At 44.4% G+C, this 17,308-nt stretch overlaps 2 protein-coding genes across 12 annotated transcripts in view; one reads left to right on the top strand and one right to left on the bottom strand.

The window, feature by feature from the left end:
• Positions 1-4,513: 4,513 nt before the first annotated feature.
• On the bottom strand, positions 4,514-10,875 carry RPS27A (ribosomal protein S27a). Of its 2 annotated transcripts, none has more exons than XM_073339305.1 (6): positions 10,771-10,875; positions 10,632-10,693; positions 9,444-9,498; positions 8,389-8,474; positions 5,252-5,383; positions 4,514-4,700 (listed from the first exon to the last, which is right to left on the bottom strand). In XM_073339305.1, exons 2-6 carry the CDS (start codon positions 10,677-10,679, stop codon positions 4,551-4,553), a joined length of 471 nt encoding a protein of 156 aa, XP_073195406.1. In that variant the 5' UTR covers positions 10,680-10,693; positions 10,771-10,875; the 3' UTR covers positions 4,514-4,550. The 2 variants fall into 2 exon arrangements, with proteins under 2 accessions (XP_073195406.1, XP_073195407.1); XM_073339306.1 differs by having other exon boundaries at positions 10,778-10,864.
• A 95-nt stretch (positions 10,876-10,970) lies between these two features.
• CLHC1 (clathrin heavy chain linker domain containing 1) overlaps positions 10,971-17,308 on the top strand; it is a 33,747-nt gene continuing 27,409 nt past the window's right edge. The window contains exons 1-3 of one of the 10 annotated variants that reach the window (XM_073339295.1): positions 11,427-11,515; positions 13,915-15,625; positions 15,915-16,132. In XM_073339295.1, the coding sequence (XP_073195396.1) occupies positions 15,535-15,625; positions 15,915-16,132 (309 nt within the window). In that variant the 5' untranslated portion in view covers positions 11,427-11,515; positions 13,915-15,534. Of the gene's footprint in view, positions 11,022-11,226; positions 11,300-11,426; positions 11,516-12,388; positions 12,674-12,824; positions 15,626-15,914; positions 16,133-17,308 lie in introns of those variants that run through there. The other 9 variants (XM_073339294.1, XM_073339296.1, XM_073339299.1 and 6 more) reach the window with 9 other exon arrangements.

Here is a 17,308-nt window from a genome sequence, read left to right as displayed (position 1 = left end):
TTTCAGAGCAGCTGCTGCAAAGTGGTGTTAGGGAAGTATTTTGCAATTTCAACATTAGCCTTTATTTCTGGAACATTGAAGTCTTTGGCTAGGAGGTGCATCAAATGAGCACTGCAACCATATGTTATTAGCTTGGGACTCCCTTCACTCTCTTCTAAATCATTTCTTCTCATCTTGGATACATTTGCAGCATTGTCTGTGACCAAGCTGCGTACTAGACATTTGAATTTTTTCCCCAGTTTGTTATAGCTTTTACTGCTACTTCTTGTAAGTATTCTGCTATGTGTGCATTTCCTGATGTATCAGTTGTTTCTGTAAGGAAGACATTCCCTTCTTCTCTTGTCACACAAGTACATACAACAGGATCATTGTGGACATTGCTCCACCCATCAAGACTCAGGTTAACAATTCTACCCTCTAGACATTTTGCACACTGCTCCATTTCTCTTTTATACACTTTATCCAGCAATTTGCCTGAGACATCTGCTCTGTTGATTGGACTGTATCCTGGTCAAAATGACTGAACCATGCTAATGAAGTGTGGGTTCTCAATCATACTGCAAGGAGAGTTTGTTGCATAAACAAACCGGGCAATCTTTTCTTCAATTACCTCTTTTTGTAATCTGCTGGTTCTTATCAAAAACTTATAGATGGTTGTTTCTGCATGATGGAGATTTTTTTTCCTTTTTGCTACAGGTGATATACTGTGGCTATGTGACATACATGATGTGAGTATGAAAGTGGGTTAGGGCTTGGGGCACTAACGCTTTCTTCCTTCCTCTGAGTGATGTGGGGAACCCCCAGCACTCTTTGCTGTTGTTTTACTTTATTTTATTAATAAAGTTTTAAACTTAGTCACTTGGTATGCTCCTTCATCTCCTCCCCTAACCATCCAGCGGCCTCAGCCTGATCACCTGACGCCTCAGGCAGGTTGGTAACATAAGTCTGTCACAAAATTGTAAAAGGAAGATCTGCCTATTTCAGCTATTTATTTGTTATCACAACTGAATCTAAAATGATAGTACCAGAGAGTAACTAACAACTATATTTTTTGCTCAAACATGAGAATTCAAGAATAGTCCAGAAGGAAGACAGGCAGTCCTTAAGAAAGTAGCATGAAATAAAAAAGTTTACCAACCTGAAGATCCTGCATGTTCAGACATGTTCCTTTCATAATCTTCAATGCAGCTTCCTCCTGAGAAGGAACACTTCTCATGATGCTGTTTCATTCGGGCAACTGGGCCTTGCATTTCTTTGTTGCACTGTTTATATTTTGCATACCTGCCTGTCTTACCCACAGGCAGAGGAACTTCATTAAAATATTCCCAAACTGGGTCTCTTTTATGGCCTGCTGCCATGATAGGCTTTCCCTTTTAGTGAGAGAATGGTATTGGTAGATCTCAAATCAACGAAGGCTACACTCAGAAAGACCTCAAGACTTCTGGAATATGCTGCTCAAACAATTTCACTTTTGTTTCTATTGCCCATCCCTCCCTTCTCATATTTATCTCCAGATTTCTTCTCGTTGTCCAGATCTATTCCGCCCCCAACAATCTTCTATTCATTGAACTTTTTGAAACTTTGCACTTTTAGAGAGAGGTAAGGGATTGACTCTGTGGACACAAATCTGCAGAGGGACAATAGGGTTGAGGTCTGTTATTTCTCACCTCTATATATTATTTATTTATTTAAAAACATGTTTGCGGTTAACAAGCATGTTATCTCTGGAGACACAAATCCAGTTTGAGAACTGCAAAACTAAGCATCTTTGACGGTATCTAGACCAATGCTACTCAAAGTGGTGCTCCATGGACCGGTGCCGGTCCACGAGCCATCAGCTGCCGGTCTTCGTGCACATTGGAAAAAAAAAATTGCCGGTCCCCCACATCAGATAGCTTGAGTAGCACTGATCTAGATTGAGCACTGAGTCCCATGGGGTAGATAGAAAGATTAACCTAAATAATCTATACAGAAAACATGTAACCTCATTCATTGTCTACCATGGGGACAGAATTTAGCTCTGAAATGCAAAGCTGAATCCATCTTAAACTTTGACACTTACACACATCTGCCATCCTGCAAAGACAGTAGTGATGATAATGTGCATAATTAGGGCAAGCCCAAGCTTATGTGAAGTAGCATCAACGCCAATGAAAGTTAACAATGTAGAGTTCTACCCATCCCAATTGTACAGCACAATGCGCACCTCAGTTCTGCATGGTGTGAACTGAACCTAATCAGGGCAAGTAACTCATTCTTAGATCTGCAGCTCATAACTACAAAGAAGAAAGATATTCTTTACATGGAAGATGGATTGTTTTAAAAGTTCTTTACTGATGCTTTTACACAATGAATAGAGCTTCTCTTCACTGCATCCAGGAGACAGCACGAGCCAGAAGCATCAGTTAAATTGAAGGTAATAAGCTTATAACCAAAGAGGAAGGGAACACATGGTAGCAATTATCATGCAGTTACAGGCTAATGCAGTACAACTTGATTCCAAATAACATTTTTGTAGAATGCCACTAGATCATATCTCCTTTAGCTTATCTGCCCCAAACAAAAAGCAAGCCTTAGATTGCCACCCATTATTCATTTTAATCCTAAACATTTAGACCATCCTTAACTTCCAATTTTAACTATTAGTTCCTTTTTAAATGTTATCCTCAACTCCCTTATTGGCCCGCTTCCCCATGTGTGAGTATCTCACAGGGGCCTGGGAGGCTATTCAGGGCTTCCTCACTGTTGCTAGCAAAAGAGGAATTCTGGCAATCAAGCCTTTTCCATTAGATAAGCACAATCCCTGCTGAGTATTTTGTAGAAACACTCCCCTTTATTTTACTTGTACAGTGCTAGGACTGAACTACTCAATCCAAAAGGCTATCAAACTCTAAAATAGCCTTAAAGGTAGGTTTTGTAATAAAGCTGTTATGGTCAATAGTAATTCTATGAAGTCTTACAGTTTATTTTTAGAAGTAATCATTCCTCTGCAGCACTGAGAACTGCAGTGTTATAATGATTTCATTAAGCTGAGAAGCAGCAGAAAGTAATCATTAAAACAGGATGTTAATTTATACATGGGCTATGAAAAACTGGTCATTTTACACTCACTGCAAGGTAACATCCCAGAAACAGGGCCCCAGTAAGGAGGCAACTTAAATTCAGTTATAGTACTTTCCTTATTAAACACTATACAAATTAATGCTGTTCCCCAAACTTAGTTCCAGCAAAGTAGGTATTATCCCCATTTTAAAGGTGGGAAATAGAGGGGGCAGTTCAGAGGATGCCCAAGATGACAGCCTCAATACAGCTGAGATTAAAACTGAGTTCCTGACTCTTCTCTCTACTGCTTACACCTATTTTACCCCTCCTCCATCTCAACAGAGTCAGAGCAAGACGGTTCCTGGACTACGACCTGGATCCCCTGACGCTTGCTCAGCACATGGGGTTCTCCACCCTTCATACTACTGGTGCATACTTCAGGAGGTGATTGCAGCCTTACTGCCCACTGCTCAGGTTTACCTCGACCAGCTGCAGATGGTACTCCTCGCCCATCCTGCACCCCCGGGCTCCCCTGCCCAGTCATCCACCCTCCCATCCCACCCGTACACCGCGAGCCAGCGGAACAATTTGCAGCCGGTTCACTTCCGGACCACACGAAGGAAACACTTGTACATGCTCATGCTTCACATCCTCCATTTCCTAACTCTCGTGTCCTGCCCTGATATGAAATGGTGGGACCCACTGACACCTGCTAAGGGTGAGGAACCCTGGTGGGCCAGCCTGTATTCCATCCTAGTCCCAAGGCCCGCCGGGGATATTAGTTGGGGGCTTGTCCACGGAGCCGTGAGCACAGGCATGTACTTGGTGCGGTTCACCCTCATCCCGGACGCCTGCCCCTATTGCGGAGTGAGGGAGACTCTGGTGCAGTGTACCTGGAGTGCACCAGGTTGCAGCCTCTGTTCCCACTCCTCCTGAACATCCTTTTACGTTTTTGGCTGCACTTTTCCCCTCACCTTTTCCTATACTCACACCCTAGCCATGGCCCCACAAAGTCACGGGACCTCCTCGTTGACCTCTTCCTGGCGATGGCCAAAGTGGCCACCTATAATACCAGGGAGAGGATGTTGTCTGGGGGAGTTCTTTGTGACTGTGGGGCCTATTTCCAGTCCTCCCTCCTTTCACGTATCTGGGCAAAGTTCCTCTGGGCAGTGTCAGCTGGCTCCCTTGACACCTTTGAAAAGCAGTGGGCACTGTCCAGGGTTCTCTGCTTGGTGTCCCCTTCGGATTCCCTTTGTTTGACCCTTTAACATTGTCCCCCATAATTATTTGAGTTTCTGGACCTTGTGGATCCTCCCCTAAGGCCCCTGGGGGAGGGTCCTTTAGCAAGGGGTGGGCACAACCCAACAGGACCTCAGTACACTGATTTGAGGGAATATATCTCCTGAAATAGTGCTCCTGAAGAAGGAGGGATGAGGTAGGTCACCAGAAGGAAAATAAATGTACAGCGCTGCAAAATCTGAGGGTTTTTTTTATTAACACAGATACATTTACTTGTCTTCTGGTTTGTTGAAGCAGTATGTCAGGCAGCACTTGCCACAGTAATGTCTGTCAAAGTGACTGGCCATGAAGACTCCAGCCCCACATTCCTCAGAGGGGCACTCTCGGCGCAGGCGACTGATTTTACCATTCTCATCCACCTGTAAAAGGAAAGGCTCCATAAGTAATGTTGTATCTTTCTAGACACACCTTGCCTCAAAAGTGCCACTAATCCCTCAATGGGAAGCCACGGAAGAATGGTTTATTAATTAGAGAGATTACAACTAAGTCTGTTGTAGACATATGATTTACCATTCCAGGCATCAGTTTTCACCAGTGCAATCAACTTCCAGGTGAGGCTGCAAGTTTACAAACTCAAACTTTTCTGACCAAAATTAGAAGCATTTGATTACACTGGCCATTTTCTCTTCATATTTACAAAATTTATGTTTGCGAATAGGAACAGGTTCATAAAGCAGCCCCAAAAAAAGCTTTGAGGAAGTTTATTGCTCTTACAAGTTCTGCGTTTTCTCCAGTTACTCAAATGTGCAGATGTAAAGAAAATCACCTGGAAACTAGAGCTTATGGATTCAATAAACAAACATCAAGGGATGTACTAAATACCTACATGCTTATTACTGGTGATGCTATAGCTCAAACTCCCCCTTCTATCAAGGAGTCAAGTTTACTCAATTCTTTTAGTTACTCTTACCTTGTAATATTTAAGTACAGCAAGCTTAACCTTCTTTCTCTTATGCTTGTTCTTCTTGGGGGTAGTGTAAGACTTCTTCTTTCTTTTCTTAGCACCACCACGAAGTCTCAGCACAAGGTGAAGAGTTGATTCCTGTTAGAAAAACAAAGATAATATAGTATAGGGGTGGGCAAACTTTTTGGCCCGAGGGCCACATTGGGGTTGCAAAACTATATGGAGGGCTGGGTAGGGAAGGCTGTGCCTCCCCAAACAGCCTGTCCCCCTCCCACTTCCCACCCCCCCCCAGAACCCCCAACTCATGCAACCCCCCCTTCTCCTTGTCCCCTAACTGCTCCCTTCTGGGACCCCACACTCCTAACTGCCCCCCCCCAGGACCCCAACCCCCCCTGCTCCCTGTCCCCAACTGCCCTGACCCCCAGCCACACCCCCGCTCCCTGACAGCCCCCCACTATCCAACAGCCCCTGCTCCCTGACCGCCTCCCCCCACCCAACCTCTGCCCCATCCAACCACCCCCTGCTCCCTGTCTGCCCCCTGGGACCTCCTGCCCCTTATCCAACCCCGCCGCTCCCCGCCCCCATACCATGAAATCAGAGTGGAAGGAGCTTGCAGCCGCATGTCCCAGCCGGAGCCAGTCATGCCACCCAGGGTGCTGGCCGCATGGTGAGGTGAGGCTGCGGGGGAGGGGGGACAGCGGGGGAGGGGCTGGGGGCTCAGGAGCCAGGCAAGATGGTTCCATGGGCCAAATGAGACAACTTGATTCCAAAACATGCAGGCTAGTAAACAGTAGCAGCCTTCAAGCAGAGACTTTTCTTTTTTTTTTTTTTTACACTACACATACAGTGATCTGTATTACCAGCACATCTCAAGTCCAATCACTAAGTACTAGTGCTTAGTATAGAGAAATTCTGAGCAGTGTCAAGTGAGCAATGAGTTTGCAGTTGAACAAGCTGCAGAAGTCCTCTTGCACATGCTCTCATAAGAGACTAGATGATTGCAGTGTTTTGTTTCACTTATTCAGTGACTTAATTCCCAAAAAAACAATTGTCAATACACTCATCTGGAAATGCTGCCATAGATCTGTTACAATATGCCCATACTTCTGTGTTTAGATCAAGTTACTAAGCTTAACTAACGTCCTCCAGCTTCTCTGGGAGAATACTGTGCTCATCTTTGCACTCATAAGCTTCCCCTTCCTATACCAGCAGTTGGCCCATATGCCATGGTTCTTCACCACATCATTGCAGTCTTACCATGCTCTCAGGAAATAGGTGTGATGTTGCACTCCATATGCTTTATGAAAATATGCTTGGAGCGTGAGTATATTGTAACTGGAATATGCTTTATACAAAAGGTATCTTGTAAGGTATCATTACAAAGCTTATAATCTACTCAGTATTATTCTTGTATCTAAAACTAGAAATATGAAGTTAACTCCGAGGTCCTATGGCAAAGTGTGGGCCATTAATGGTGGTTTAGAATCTTGACAATTGGCTGTAAATGGCTCTGTTTACTTGTAAGCCTTCCTGTGTTCCTGTGAGTCAGGCCGGAAAGAATGGAGGCTTGGAGTCTCACAAGACATGTGACCATGTCACCTGGTACTGGAATCCATCTTAAACCTGGTGCTTTTCCATTTAGGAGGAGGGGTGAAAACCCAGAAAGACAAAAGATTCCCACCTTGTGCCAAAGCCATAAAAGGGGGTGGAACAGAACAAAGGGGGCTGCAGTCATGAGAAATTCCCTAGTTACCGCCTGAGTTGGAACTAACAAGAACTGTACTAGGGGAAAAGGATTGGGCCCAGACTAAGGAGGAGTCTAGTCTGTGAAAGAAGCGGGGAGGGATAGCTCAGTGGTTTGAGCATTGGCCGGCTAAACCCAGGGTTGTGAATTCAATCCTTGAGGGGGCCATTTAGGGTTCTGGGGCAGAAACTGGGGATTGGTCCTGCTTTGAGCAGGGGGTTGCACCTCCTGAAGTCCCTTCCAACCCTGATATTCTATGAAAGAAGCTTATTGGAACATCTCTGAAGGTGAGACTTACCTGTATTCACTTTCTTTATGTATTAAGAAAGACATGCATATTTTGTTTTATTTTACTTGGAAACTTACTTTGTTCTGTCTGTTATTACTTGAAACCACTTAAACCCTATACTTAATAAAATCACTTTTTTTTATCATGTAACCCTGAGTAAGTAATTAGTACCTGGGGGAAGCAAACAGCTGTGCATCTCTATCAGTGTTACAGAGGGCGGACAATTTGCGTTTACTCCGTATAAGCTTTATACAGAGTAAAACAGATTTATTTGGGGATTTGGATCCCATTGGGAACTTGGTGTCTGGGTGCTGGAGACAGGAGTACTTGCTGAGCTGTTTTCAGTTAAGTCTGAAGCTTTGGGGGCATGGTTCAGACCCTGGGTCTGTGTTGCAGCAGGCTAGCGTGTCTGGGTCAAAAAGACAGGGTTCTGGAGTCCCAAGCTGACAAAGAAAACAGGCTCAGAGGTAGTTTCAGCATGTCAGGTGACAGTCCAAAGGGGGTCTTTGTGACCAAACCCGTCACAGTAGGGTTGCACACCCTTGGAGCTTCTGCAATTCTCCATTATACTTAGGGCCCTACCAAATTCATGGCCATGAAAAATGTGTCATTGAACACAAAATCTGGTCTTGTGTGTGCTTTTACACCCATACTACACCGATTGTATGGGGGAAACTAGCATTTCTCAAATTGAGGGTCCTGATCCAAAATGCACTGCTGCCTTCAGAGCAGGGCGGCCGGAGAGTGGTGGAGGCTGACTGAGTGCCCACCTCTGCAGGCAGCAGCTCCGACTTCAGAGCTGGGCTCCTGGCCAGCAGCCACCGCTCTCCAGCTGCCCAGCAGTGAAGGCAGCATTGCCGCCAGCAGCACAGAAGTAAGGGTGGCAATACAGCAAACCCCACCCCCACAATAGCCTTGTGACTCCCCACCCCAACTACTCCTTTTTGGGTCAGGACCACTGCAATTACAACACTGTGACATTTCTGATTCAAATAGCTGAAATCATGAAATTTACGATTTAAAAAATTCTGTGACTGAAATTGATCAAAATGGACCATGAATTTGGTAGGGCCATAATTATACCATATGCAGTCTCTGAAAGATACGCACCTTTTGAATATTGTAGTCAGACAGTGTGCGTCCATCTTCCAACTGCTTGCCAGCAAAAATAAGTCGTTGTTGATCAGGAGGAATTCCTAAGGAAAAGTGAATCAAGATTAAATAAAAAAATCTACTCAAATTTCCTATAAGAGTAGAGTCAAAAGCAATGCTCACTACAGAAATAAAATTTACAGAACATAGACAGCAGGACATGAAGATACACTTACAAAACTTTTCTGTAAGTGAAATTTAATTTTGATACTAGTGATCATAGAACAGGGGTGGGCAAACTTTTTGGCCCAACATTGGCGTTGCGAAACTGTATGGAAGGCTGGGTAGGGAAGGCTGTGCCTCTCCAAACAGCCTGGCCCCCGCCGGCTCCGAACTATCCAACCCCCCCGCTCCTTGTCCCCCGACTGCCCCCTCCCAGGCCCCCTGCCCCTAACCACCCCCCAGGACCTCACCCCCATCCTACCCCCTGACTGCCCTGCCCCCAGATGGCCCCCCAGAATTCCTATGCCTATCCAACCCCCACTGCTCCACATCCACATCCCCTGGGACCACACCCCCATCCAACCCCCCTCCCCCGCTCCCTATCCACACCCCTGCCCCCCGACAGTCCCCCCCCCCGAGGCTCCCACAGTTATCCATCGCCCCCCTGTTCCCCATCTCTTGACTGTCGCCCCCCCAAACCTCTGCCCCATCCAACCAGCCCCTGCTCCCTGTCTGCCCCCGGGACCCCTTGCCCCTCATCCCCATGCTGCTCGGAGCAGCAGGAGCTCGCAGCCCCACCGCCCAACAGGAGCAGTGGCTCAGAGCGCTGGTGGCGTGGCACACTGAGGCTGTGGGGGAGGGAGAACAGTAGGGGAGGGGCTGGGGACTAGCCTCCTTAGCCAGGAGCTCAGGGGCCGGGCAGGACAGTCCCACAGGCCGTAGTTTGCCCACCTCTGTCATAGAAAATACTCTCCGATTTTTGGGAAATGATATTTGAGGTAAGTTACTCTTTATCTAAAGGAGAATGATCAGAGTAGGGAACACAGGAGTCCAAAGAGTATTGAACTTACCTTCCTTATCCTGGATCTTGGCCTTCACATTTTCTATAGTATCAGAAGGCTCAACCTATTATTAAAAAAAGTGGAAAACCACTGTTAAAACTCTGAAATAGAATTATATTAGCTATACAGGTCTATGAAATTTTTTCAGTGAAAGCTACAAGCCAGATTTTCTAAGAGGCATCAAACCAATCTTATTTCTTTGCAGTAATATTGTCATTTGCACAGTGACGTACAAAAACAGACACCAAATTCAAATTGTGGACTCAAATTTTAAGTCTTTCAAGCAACAGATAAAAATGCCTAGGGAGGTGGTGGAATCTCCTTCCTTAGAAGTTTTTAAGGTCAGGCTTGACAAAGCCTTGGCTGGGATGATTTAATTGGGGATGGGTCCTGCTTTTGAGCAGGGGGTTGGACTAGATGACCTCCTGAGGTCCCTTCCAACCCTGATATTCTATGATTCTATGAACGCCTTACAAGTTTGTAAATTAATGGGGCTTTATTATATTTTCAGTGCATTTAGTTTATACATTTGACACTGTGCCTAATCAATGTCTCCTATTTGTGTAGGTCTTTCAGAAAGCAAAGGGAAGCATTTGGCAGAACAGGGAAGTGGGATTACAGAATTACAAAAACACGTAATCAAGGGCAGGCTTAGTGTCTTAAACAGTGAAGTCATTTTTATGCATTGGCTGGATCTTGAATGTTTCCATTTCAACAGTACTCTTTACTCACCAACTATAGAGGAGGCGGATTATATATAACGCCCCCTCCCCGCGGGAGATATTTAGGGGGTCCTGGTGGGCTTTCCCATTCTGCGCCTCTTTGTGCATCCTGCTTCGAACTGTCCCAAAAGAGAGGCCGCCTCACAAGAGGTTTGAAAAAACAAAGCCACCCTTGCCCGAGGACTGTGCCGAGCCCTGGCTGGCAGCGGCGAGAGGCGCCCGGGCCGCGCGTGGCAGCGTTCGGTGGGGAGAACTCGGCCCTCTGCCCCCCCCAGTATCCGCGTCCCCTACAGACAGACACTGGCCGTGTGCGCCCAGGGGCCCCCATCCCCACACAGGGCGCCTACACATGGGGAGGGCGCATGGTCCCTCCGACCCCTGCACCGGGCGCCTATAGATGCGGAGCAAGGGTGCATACCGCCCCACGCATAGGGCGCCTACTGCTAGGGGAGGGTGCGGCCCCTGGCGCACTCACCTCGAGGGTGATGGTTTTCCCGGTCAGGGTCTTCACGAAGATCTGCATGGCGCGGCCGGCACCTGCGGGCAGAGAGAGTGCGGTGAGAGGAGCACGCGGTAAGGGGAGCGGAATAGGTGGGGGAGAAGCGAACACTCACCACCGACCTGCTCGCGGAATGGCGGATGCCGGAAAGAGAGCCCTGTTCGGCCCGCACGGGGTTTCCAGCCTAGGGAGAGGAGGGGACTCCAGGCCGGCGCGCCGCTCCGCGCATGCGTTGGGGCGAGACTACAACTCCCAGCATGCACCGCCGGTACAAGACACACCAGGACCGCCTGGGGATTGTGCTTTCCATGTTGGCATGAAGGGGGTCGTATGAACGGGCTGATGGAAGTTGTAGTCAAAAGTTGGGTGCGTAAGAGGGGACGAAACTACATTTTCCACAATGACAGGTTTCAGAGGAACAGCCGTGTTAGTCTGTATTCGCAAAAAGAAAAGGAGTACTTGTGGCACCTTAGTCTCTAAGGTGCCACAAGTACTCCTTTTCATTTTCCACAATGCACCTGACTGAACTCCTCCCTCCCCCACGCTCCATTAGAGCGCAGTGACCGGTAACGGGCGCTGCGGCTGGTCGGGGTGTGAGCCGGCTGAAGTGCCGCCGCGGCCTGAGTGGCGTCTGCAGCGGCGTGGTGCGTCCCGCTGTAGCGGACCAGCCGGAGAGTGGGTCGGCTCGTGCTGCGATTCGGCCCTGGCCCTGGCCCAAAAACCTGGCGTGGGCCCGACTCCTCCCCGCCAGCGTTGGTCGCGGGCTCCCCTTTGGTTTCCACGGCGGCGGGCCCGTGCCGGGGAGCCCTTAGCTGCGCCCCACTGAGCCCTGCTCCTGTGCAGGGGCTGGGGGTAAAGCAGTAAGGAGCAGCGAGGTCGGGTTGTGGGGTGATGCGGGCACTGCCCGTCAGCAAAACAGAAGTGGGGTTGCTGCGGTCGAGCAAACCTGGGGCCCTCAACGAGAGTAGCAGGAAAACATGGCTGGCCTAGAGCACAGTCAGTTCGGCTAGTGCGGCACTTCTGGGAAACTACATAGAGGCGTTCGGAAATAGATGCAGGGGATTGGACTAGTTGACTTAGCAGCTCTCTTGCAGAGTACTTGGATAATGTGTTCTTTTACTCATTGCTTCACTTGATTTGTTTGGTCAAGTAAAATTAATGTATAAATTCAGAAAATGCTTATTTTCTCCAGTTCCCTCTTTCCTTCCACCACTCCACATGTAGATATCAACCATGCAGACTACTCTAGTTGGACAGGTTTCAGAGTAACAGCCGTGTTAGTCTGTATTCGCAAAAAGAAAAGGAGTACTTGTGGCACCTTAGAGACTAACCAATTTATTAGAGCATAAGCTTTCGTGAGCTACAGCTCACTTCATCAGATGCATATCGTGGAAACTGCAGCAGACTTTATATATACACAGAGAATATGAAACAATACCTCCTCCCACCCCACTGTCCTGCTGGTAATAGCTTATCTAAAGTGATCATCAGGTGGGCCATTTCCAGCACAAATCCAGGTTTTCTCACCCTCCACCCTCAACCTCCATCCAGGTGTGCTGGAAATGGCCCACCTGATGATCACTTTAGATAAGCTATTACCAGCAGGACAGTGGGGTGGGAGGAGGTATTGTTTCATATTCTCTGTGTATATATAAAGTCTGCTGCAGTTTCCACGATATGCATCTGATGAAGTGAGCTGTAGCTCACGAAAGCTTATGCTCTAATAAATTGGTTAGTCTCTAAGGTGCCACAAGTACTCCTTTTCTAGTTGGACAGACACATGTTGCCAGGTGCAGTCTCAGAAGACACTGGGGCTCCATGGGTCTGGAGAGCCGCCAGTGTGGAGCAACTTGCAGACTCAGGGTCTTTTGTAGCACAACAGAGATGACTTCCAACCACCCCTCTGATTAGTGAAAAATGGCTAGATTTGGCAGTGATGATAGGGAAATGGTTACAGATCACATAGGAAAGAAACCTAGAACAGATGTTCACAAGATGCAATAGTTTATGTGCAAATGGTAAGAAAATTTTGTCTTTTTTAATAACGAAACATTTGATAAGCATTAATAAAGTGCTATAGTAGATGAAGAATAGCACCTCTTGACACATGAATATGAGTTGGTGTCTCATTTATACTACATTATTTTAACAGTCTCATGTTTTGTTTAGGTTTACACTGAAGCATTTACTTCTGTTGAAGAAAAGAGGGAACCGGGCTTAAATTTTCTATAAGAAATGAAAGTGTTGCTTTTCAACCATGTCCACCCATAATATTGGAGTGAGCAGACATTCAGTTCTCCCTCCCATTGTTCCTGACAGTGATAAGAAATTTTTGGACAGTATACAAAGATACATCATTACAGAGATTGAAAAAGTGGGTTGTACAGAACAAGGACCAGCTGAGGAGTATTACATTATATACAGAAATGTTTTTGACAAGGTAACAAAGCACTATAGGAAAATATTTTCTTTGTAAACAAGCAGTGGAAAGGGCTGTCAATCTTAGATGCACTGATAAACAGGAAGTGATGTGTGTCTTTTTTTAAAATGAGACTTTAGATTCAAATCCTCAAAGGTATTTGGCCTAGTCGATGAAATTAATAGATGTTAGGATTCTAAATACCTTTGAGAAGCTGGGCCTTAGTGCTCACAAGAGGTTGGCTTGACAGCCCTGAAGACTGAATAAGTGTCTTCATCCGTAAGACAGGTACAGCACTGGAAGCAGCAGTATAAGCTTCCTCACCAATGTACTTCATCTCTGACCTGGAAATACCGGGTTTAGGGGTGAAAGGGTAGCACTGTCTCCATGGGCATACAAGGCCAGATTCTCCCCCATGTTAGGGCGATTTTGTGCTGCTCTGGTATTTCAGAGCTGCGCTAAAACCAGCATAGACTACAATTATGCATGGATTACATTGTATGATTTCTCTATGCTATACAGTCTTTACAGTGTCTTCTATACCACATCCTTCCTTGCCATTGGCCCAAGGGGTATCACTGAGGGAAGAAGATGGGGCTAGGGAAGGGTGGATAAAAATCAATGATTTAAAAAAAAAAATTCTAAAAGGGCCAATGAAAACAAAAATGGTAAATTGTAAACAAATTTCTTTGCCTACCATTACAAACAAATTACTGAAAGAACTTAAAATAGTGAATATTTAAAAATCACTTCGCAGCATTTTTACTGTTTTTTGTATCTCACTCATTTTGAATCATGAAAATCATTTTCACTTTTGTTTATAATCAGTTTTTCTTTCAGATTTTTGGTGTTGCAACATTTGGATTTAAAAAACTTGAAAAGAATGTTTGGGAGAGAGCTGCAATACATCTACATACATACATAATATGTCTTGTAAATCTAAAGTAAATTTTCTATACAGTTGAGTAACCGTCTTATACACAGTAAATTCATCAGTAACAAAGTTTCTATTTGTATAATGAAAATGCTCAAAAATTGCTTTTTTTGTACTTTCAGACAGGGATAAAGTAGTTGTTGGAACTTGTTCATTACCTTCTTTGTAGCTAAAAGCCTATATTGTGAGAGCACAGCACTGATGAATGTGTCTGCCAAAGCTGTGGGTGCAGCTGAATTGGCCGCATGGGGTATGTGGATGACTTCACAGGCTTCCAGTGTGTTCTGTGAATTTTCCTGTAAGAAAGACTGTGCAGCTGTCTGCAAGCACAATGTAACTGGACCAGGTTTTCCAATTTCAGCATCATCCCTCGGTTCATTTCTTCACTGTGAATAGAAAAGATACAATGAAATCAGGGTGGATTTGATTTAAATCAAATTGATTTAAAAAATCTGATTTTTTAAAAAAAAATCAGTGATATGTATCCACCCTGCTTTTTGACATTTCATAAAACTTGTCTTATGTCATTCCAAATTGAATCAATTATCATCCAATCACACTTCTAGAGAGCTATACAATGAATTTACTAGTTTGAAAAATGTCAGTTATATAGACTGAAGATTAAAAGAAAATATATCTACAGCAAGTCCCCAAATATCAGGGTGGATAAAAATCAATGACTTAAAAAATAAAAATCCAATTTTTTATATTTAAATCAGATTTTTTTCCTCAAAAATCATCTAAAGATAGTTTTGATTAAGATACACTGTAGCTCAAAGATATCTCATCATGAAATAGGGATTATAAATTCTAATTCTATAGTATGAGACAATATATTCATGTAATGTTTAAGAAAAGTTTTGTAAGTAAGTTCCAATAGTTCATGGATTAGGGACCCAATCTTATGGGCCTCCATGGGCTTTTGTATAGATTATTTAGGTAATCTTTCTATCTACCCAATGGGACTTAGTGCTCAGTCTATATGATACCATCAGAGATGCTTAGTTTTGCCGTTCTTGATTTGTGTCTCCAGAGATAACATATTAGTTAACAGCAAAAATGTTTTAAAATAAATAAATAATATATGGAGGTGACAAATAACAGACCTCAACCCTATTGTCCCTCTGCATATTTGTGTACACAGAGTCAATCCCTTACCTCTCTCTAAAAGTGCAAAGTTTCAGAAAGTTCTATGAATAGAAGATTGTTGGGGGTGGAATAGATCTGCACAAGGAGAAGAAGTCTGGAGATAAATGTGAGAAGGGAGGGACAGGCAGTAGAAACAAAAGTGAAACTTTTTGAGCAGCATATTCCAGAAGTCTTGAGGTCTTTCTGAGTATAGCCTTCGTTGATTTGAGATCTACCAATTCTGTTCTCTCACTAGAAGGGAAAGCCTATCATGGCAGCAGGCCGTAAAAGACCCAGTTTGGGAATATTTTAATGAAGTTCCTCTGCCTGTGGGTAAGACAGGCAGGTATGCAAAATGCAAACAGTGCAACAAAGAAGTGCAAGGCCTAGTTGCTCAAATGAAACAACATCATGAAAAGTGTTCCTTCTCAAGAGGAAGTTGCGTTGAAGATTATGAAAGGAACATGTCTGAACATGCAGGATCTTCAGGTTGGTAAACTTTTTTATTTCATGCTACTTTCTTAAGGACTGCCTGTCCTCCTTCTGGACTATTCTTGAATTCTCATGTTTGAGCAAAAAATATAGTTGTTAGTTACTCTCTGGTACTATCATTTTAGATGCAGTTGTGATAAAAAATAAATGTGATAAAAATAGCTGAAATAGGCAGATCTTCCTTTTACAATTTCACCTTTAAATTAGTACTTAGTGTCAGTGAATGAAATTAATAATACAAAATGAGCAGTATGGTAATAATAACTGCATTGTCTTATTTTTTTAGGAGAATCCATCCTCAACATACAGGATTCTGCAGATTATCTACCTTCAAGATCACCATTATGTTCTATAGTTTCAGAGTTATCTGCCAATGATAATGTTTCAGTCACATCATGTATGTCACATAGCCACAGTATATCACCTGTAGCAAAAAAAAATCTCCATAATCCAGAAACAACCATAGATATCTTTGTGATAAGAACCAGCAGATTACGAAAAGAGGTAATTGATGGAAAAATTGCTCGGTTTGTATATGCAACAAATTCTCCTTGCCGTATGATTGAGAACCCACACTTCATTAGCATGGTTCAGTCATTCTGGCCAGGATACAGTCCAACCAACGAGCAGATGTCGCAGGCAAATTGCTGGGTAAAGTGTATGAAAGAAATCGAGCAGTGTGCAAAAGGTCTAGAGGGTAGAATTGTTAACCTGAGTCTTGATGGGGGAGCAAAGTCCACAATAATCCTGTTGTATGTACTTGTGTGACGAGAAGAAGGGAACGTCTTCAGGAAATACGCACACACAGCAGCATACTTACAAGAAGTAGAAGTAAAAGCTATAACAAACTGAAAAAAAAAATTCAAATGTCTAGTATGCAGCTTGGTCACAGACAATGCTGCAAATGTATCCAAAATGAGAAGAAATGATTTAGAGGAGAGTGAAGAGAGTCCCAAGCTAATAACATATGGTTGCAGTGCTCATTTGATGCGCCTCCTAGCCAAAGATTTCAGTGTTCCAGAAATAAAGGCTAATGTTGTTGAAATTGCAAAATACTTCCCTAACCACCATTTTGCAGCGGCTGCTTTGAAAAAAGTGGGAGGAACCAAGCTAACTCCCACAAGACATGCGATGGAACTCAGTAGTGGACTGTCTTGAGCTGTATATCAAGAACTGATGACCGTTTGTGAACAAAATCATGAAAACATAGATGGCACTGTCACAGCCAAAGTTCTCAACATTGGGCTTAAGAGAAATGTTGAACACATGCTGAGTACCCTGAAACCTGTTTCTGTAGCCTTGAACAAAATGCAGGGAAATAACTGTTTTATTGCTGCTGCCATTGAAATTTGGAAGGAACTGAGTGAGATCTGAAAAAGAAAAAAGTGCAATGACAGAGTTTAAATTACAGGCATTAAAAAAACAAATGGGACCAGCACTATCTCCAGCTCATTTTCTTGGAAATATTCTCAATACTTGGTACTAGGGTCAAACCTTAACTGCTGAAGAAGAGTAGTTGGCTACGACATGGACATCCAGCAATCATCCCTCCATGATGCCAACTGTAATAAACTTCAGAGCTAAAGGTGAAGCATTCAAGAAATATAAGTTTGATGTTTTAAAGAAAGTCTCTCCAGTGAACTGGTGGAGGTCACTTCAAGCACTTGGATTCAGAGATTG

This window comes from Lepidochelys kempii, chromosome 3 (assembly GCF_965140265.1).
Source record: "Lepidochelys kempii isolate rLepKem1 chromosome 3, rLepKem1.hap2, whole genome shotgun sequence".
Lineage (NCBI taxonomy): Eukaryota > Metazoa > Chordata > Testudines > Cheloniidae > Lepidochelys > Lepidochelys kempii.
This window is presented reverse-complemented; position numbering and strand designations above follow the sequence as displayed.

Bases quoted from the DNA above. Each gene is read 5' to 3' on its own strand.
- RPS27A (XM_073339305.1), bottom strand. From the start codon at position 10,679: ATGCAGATCTTCGTGAAGACCCTGACCGGGAAAACCATCACCCTCGAG. The intron at 9,499-10,631 runs GTGAGTGCGCCA...TTTTAATAATAG, and splicing joins GGAAAACCATCACCCTCGAG to GTTGAGCCTTCTGATACTAT. The intron at 5,384-8,388 runs GTGCGTATCTTT...TTTTTCTAACAG, and splicing joins CTGACTACAATATTCAAAAG to GAATCAACTCTTCACCTTGT.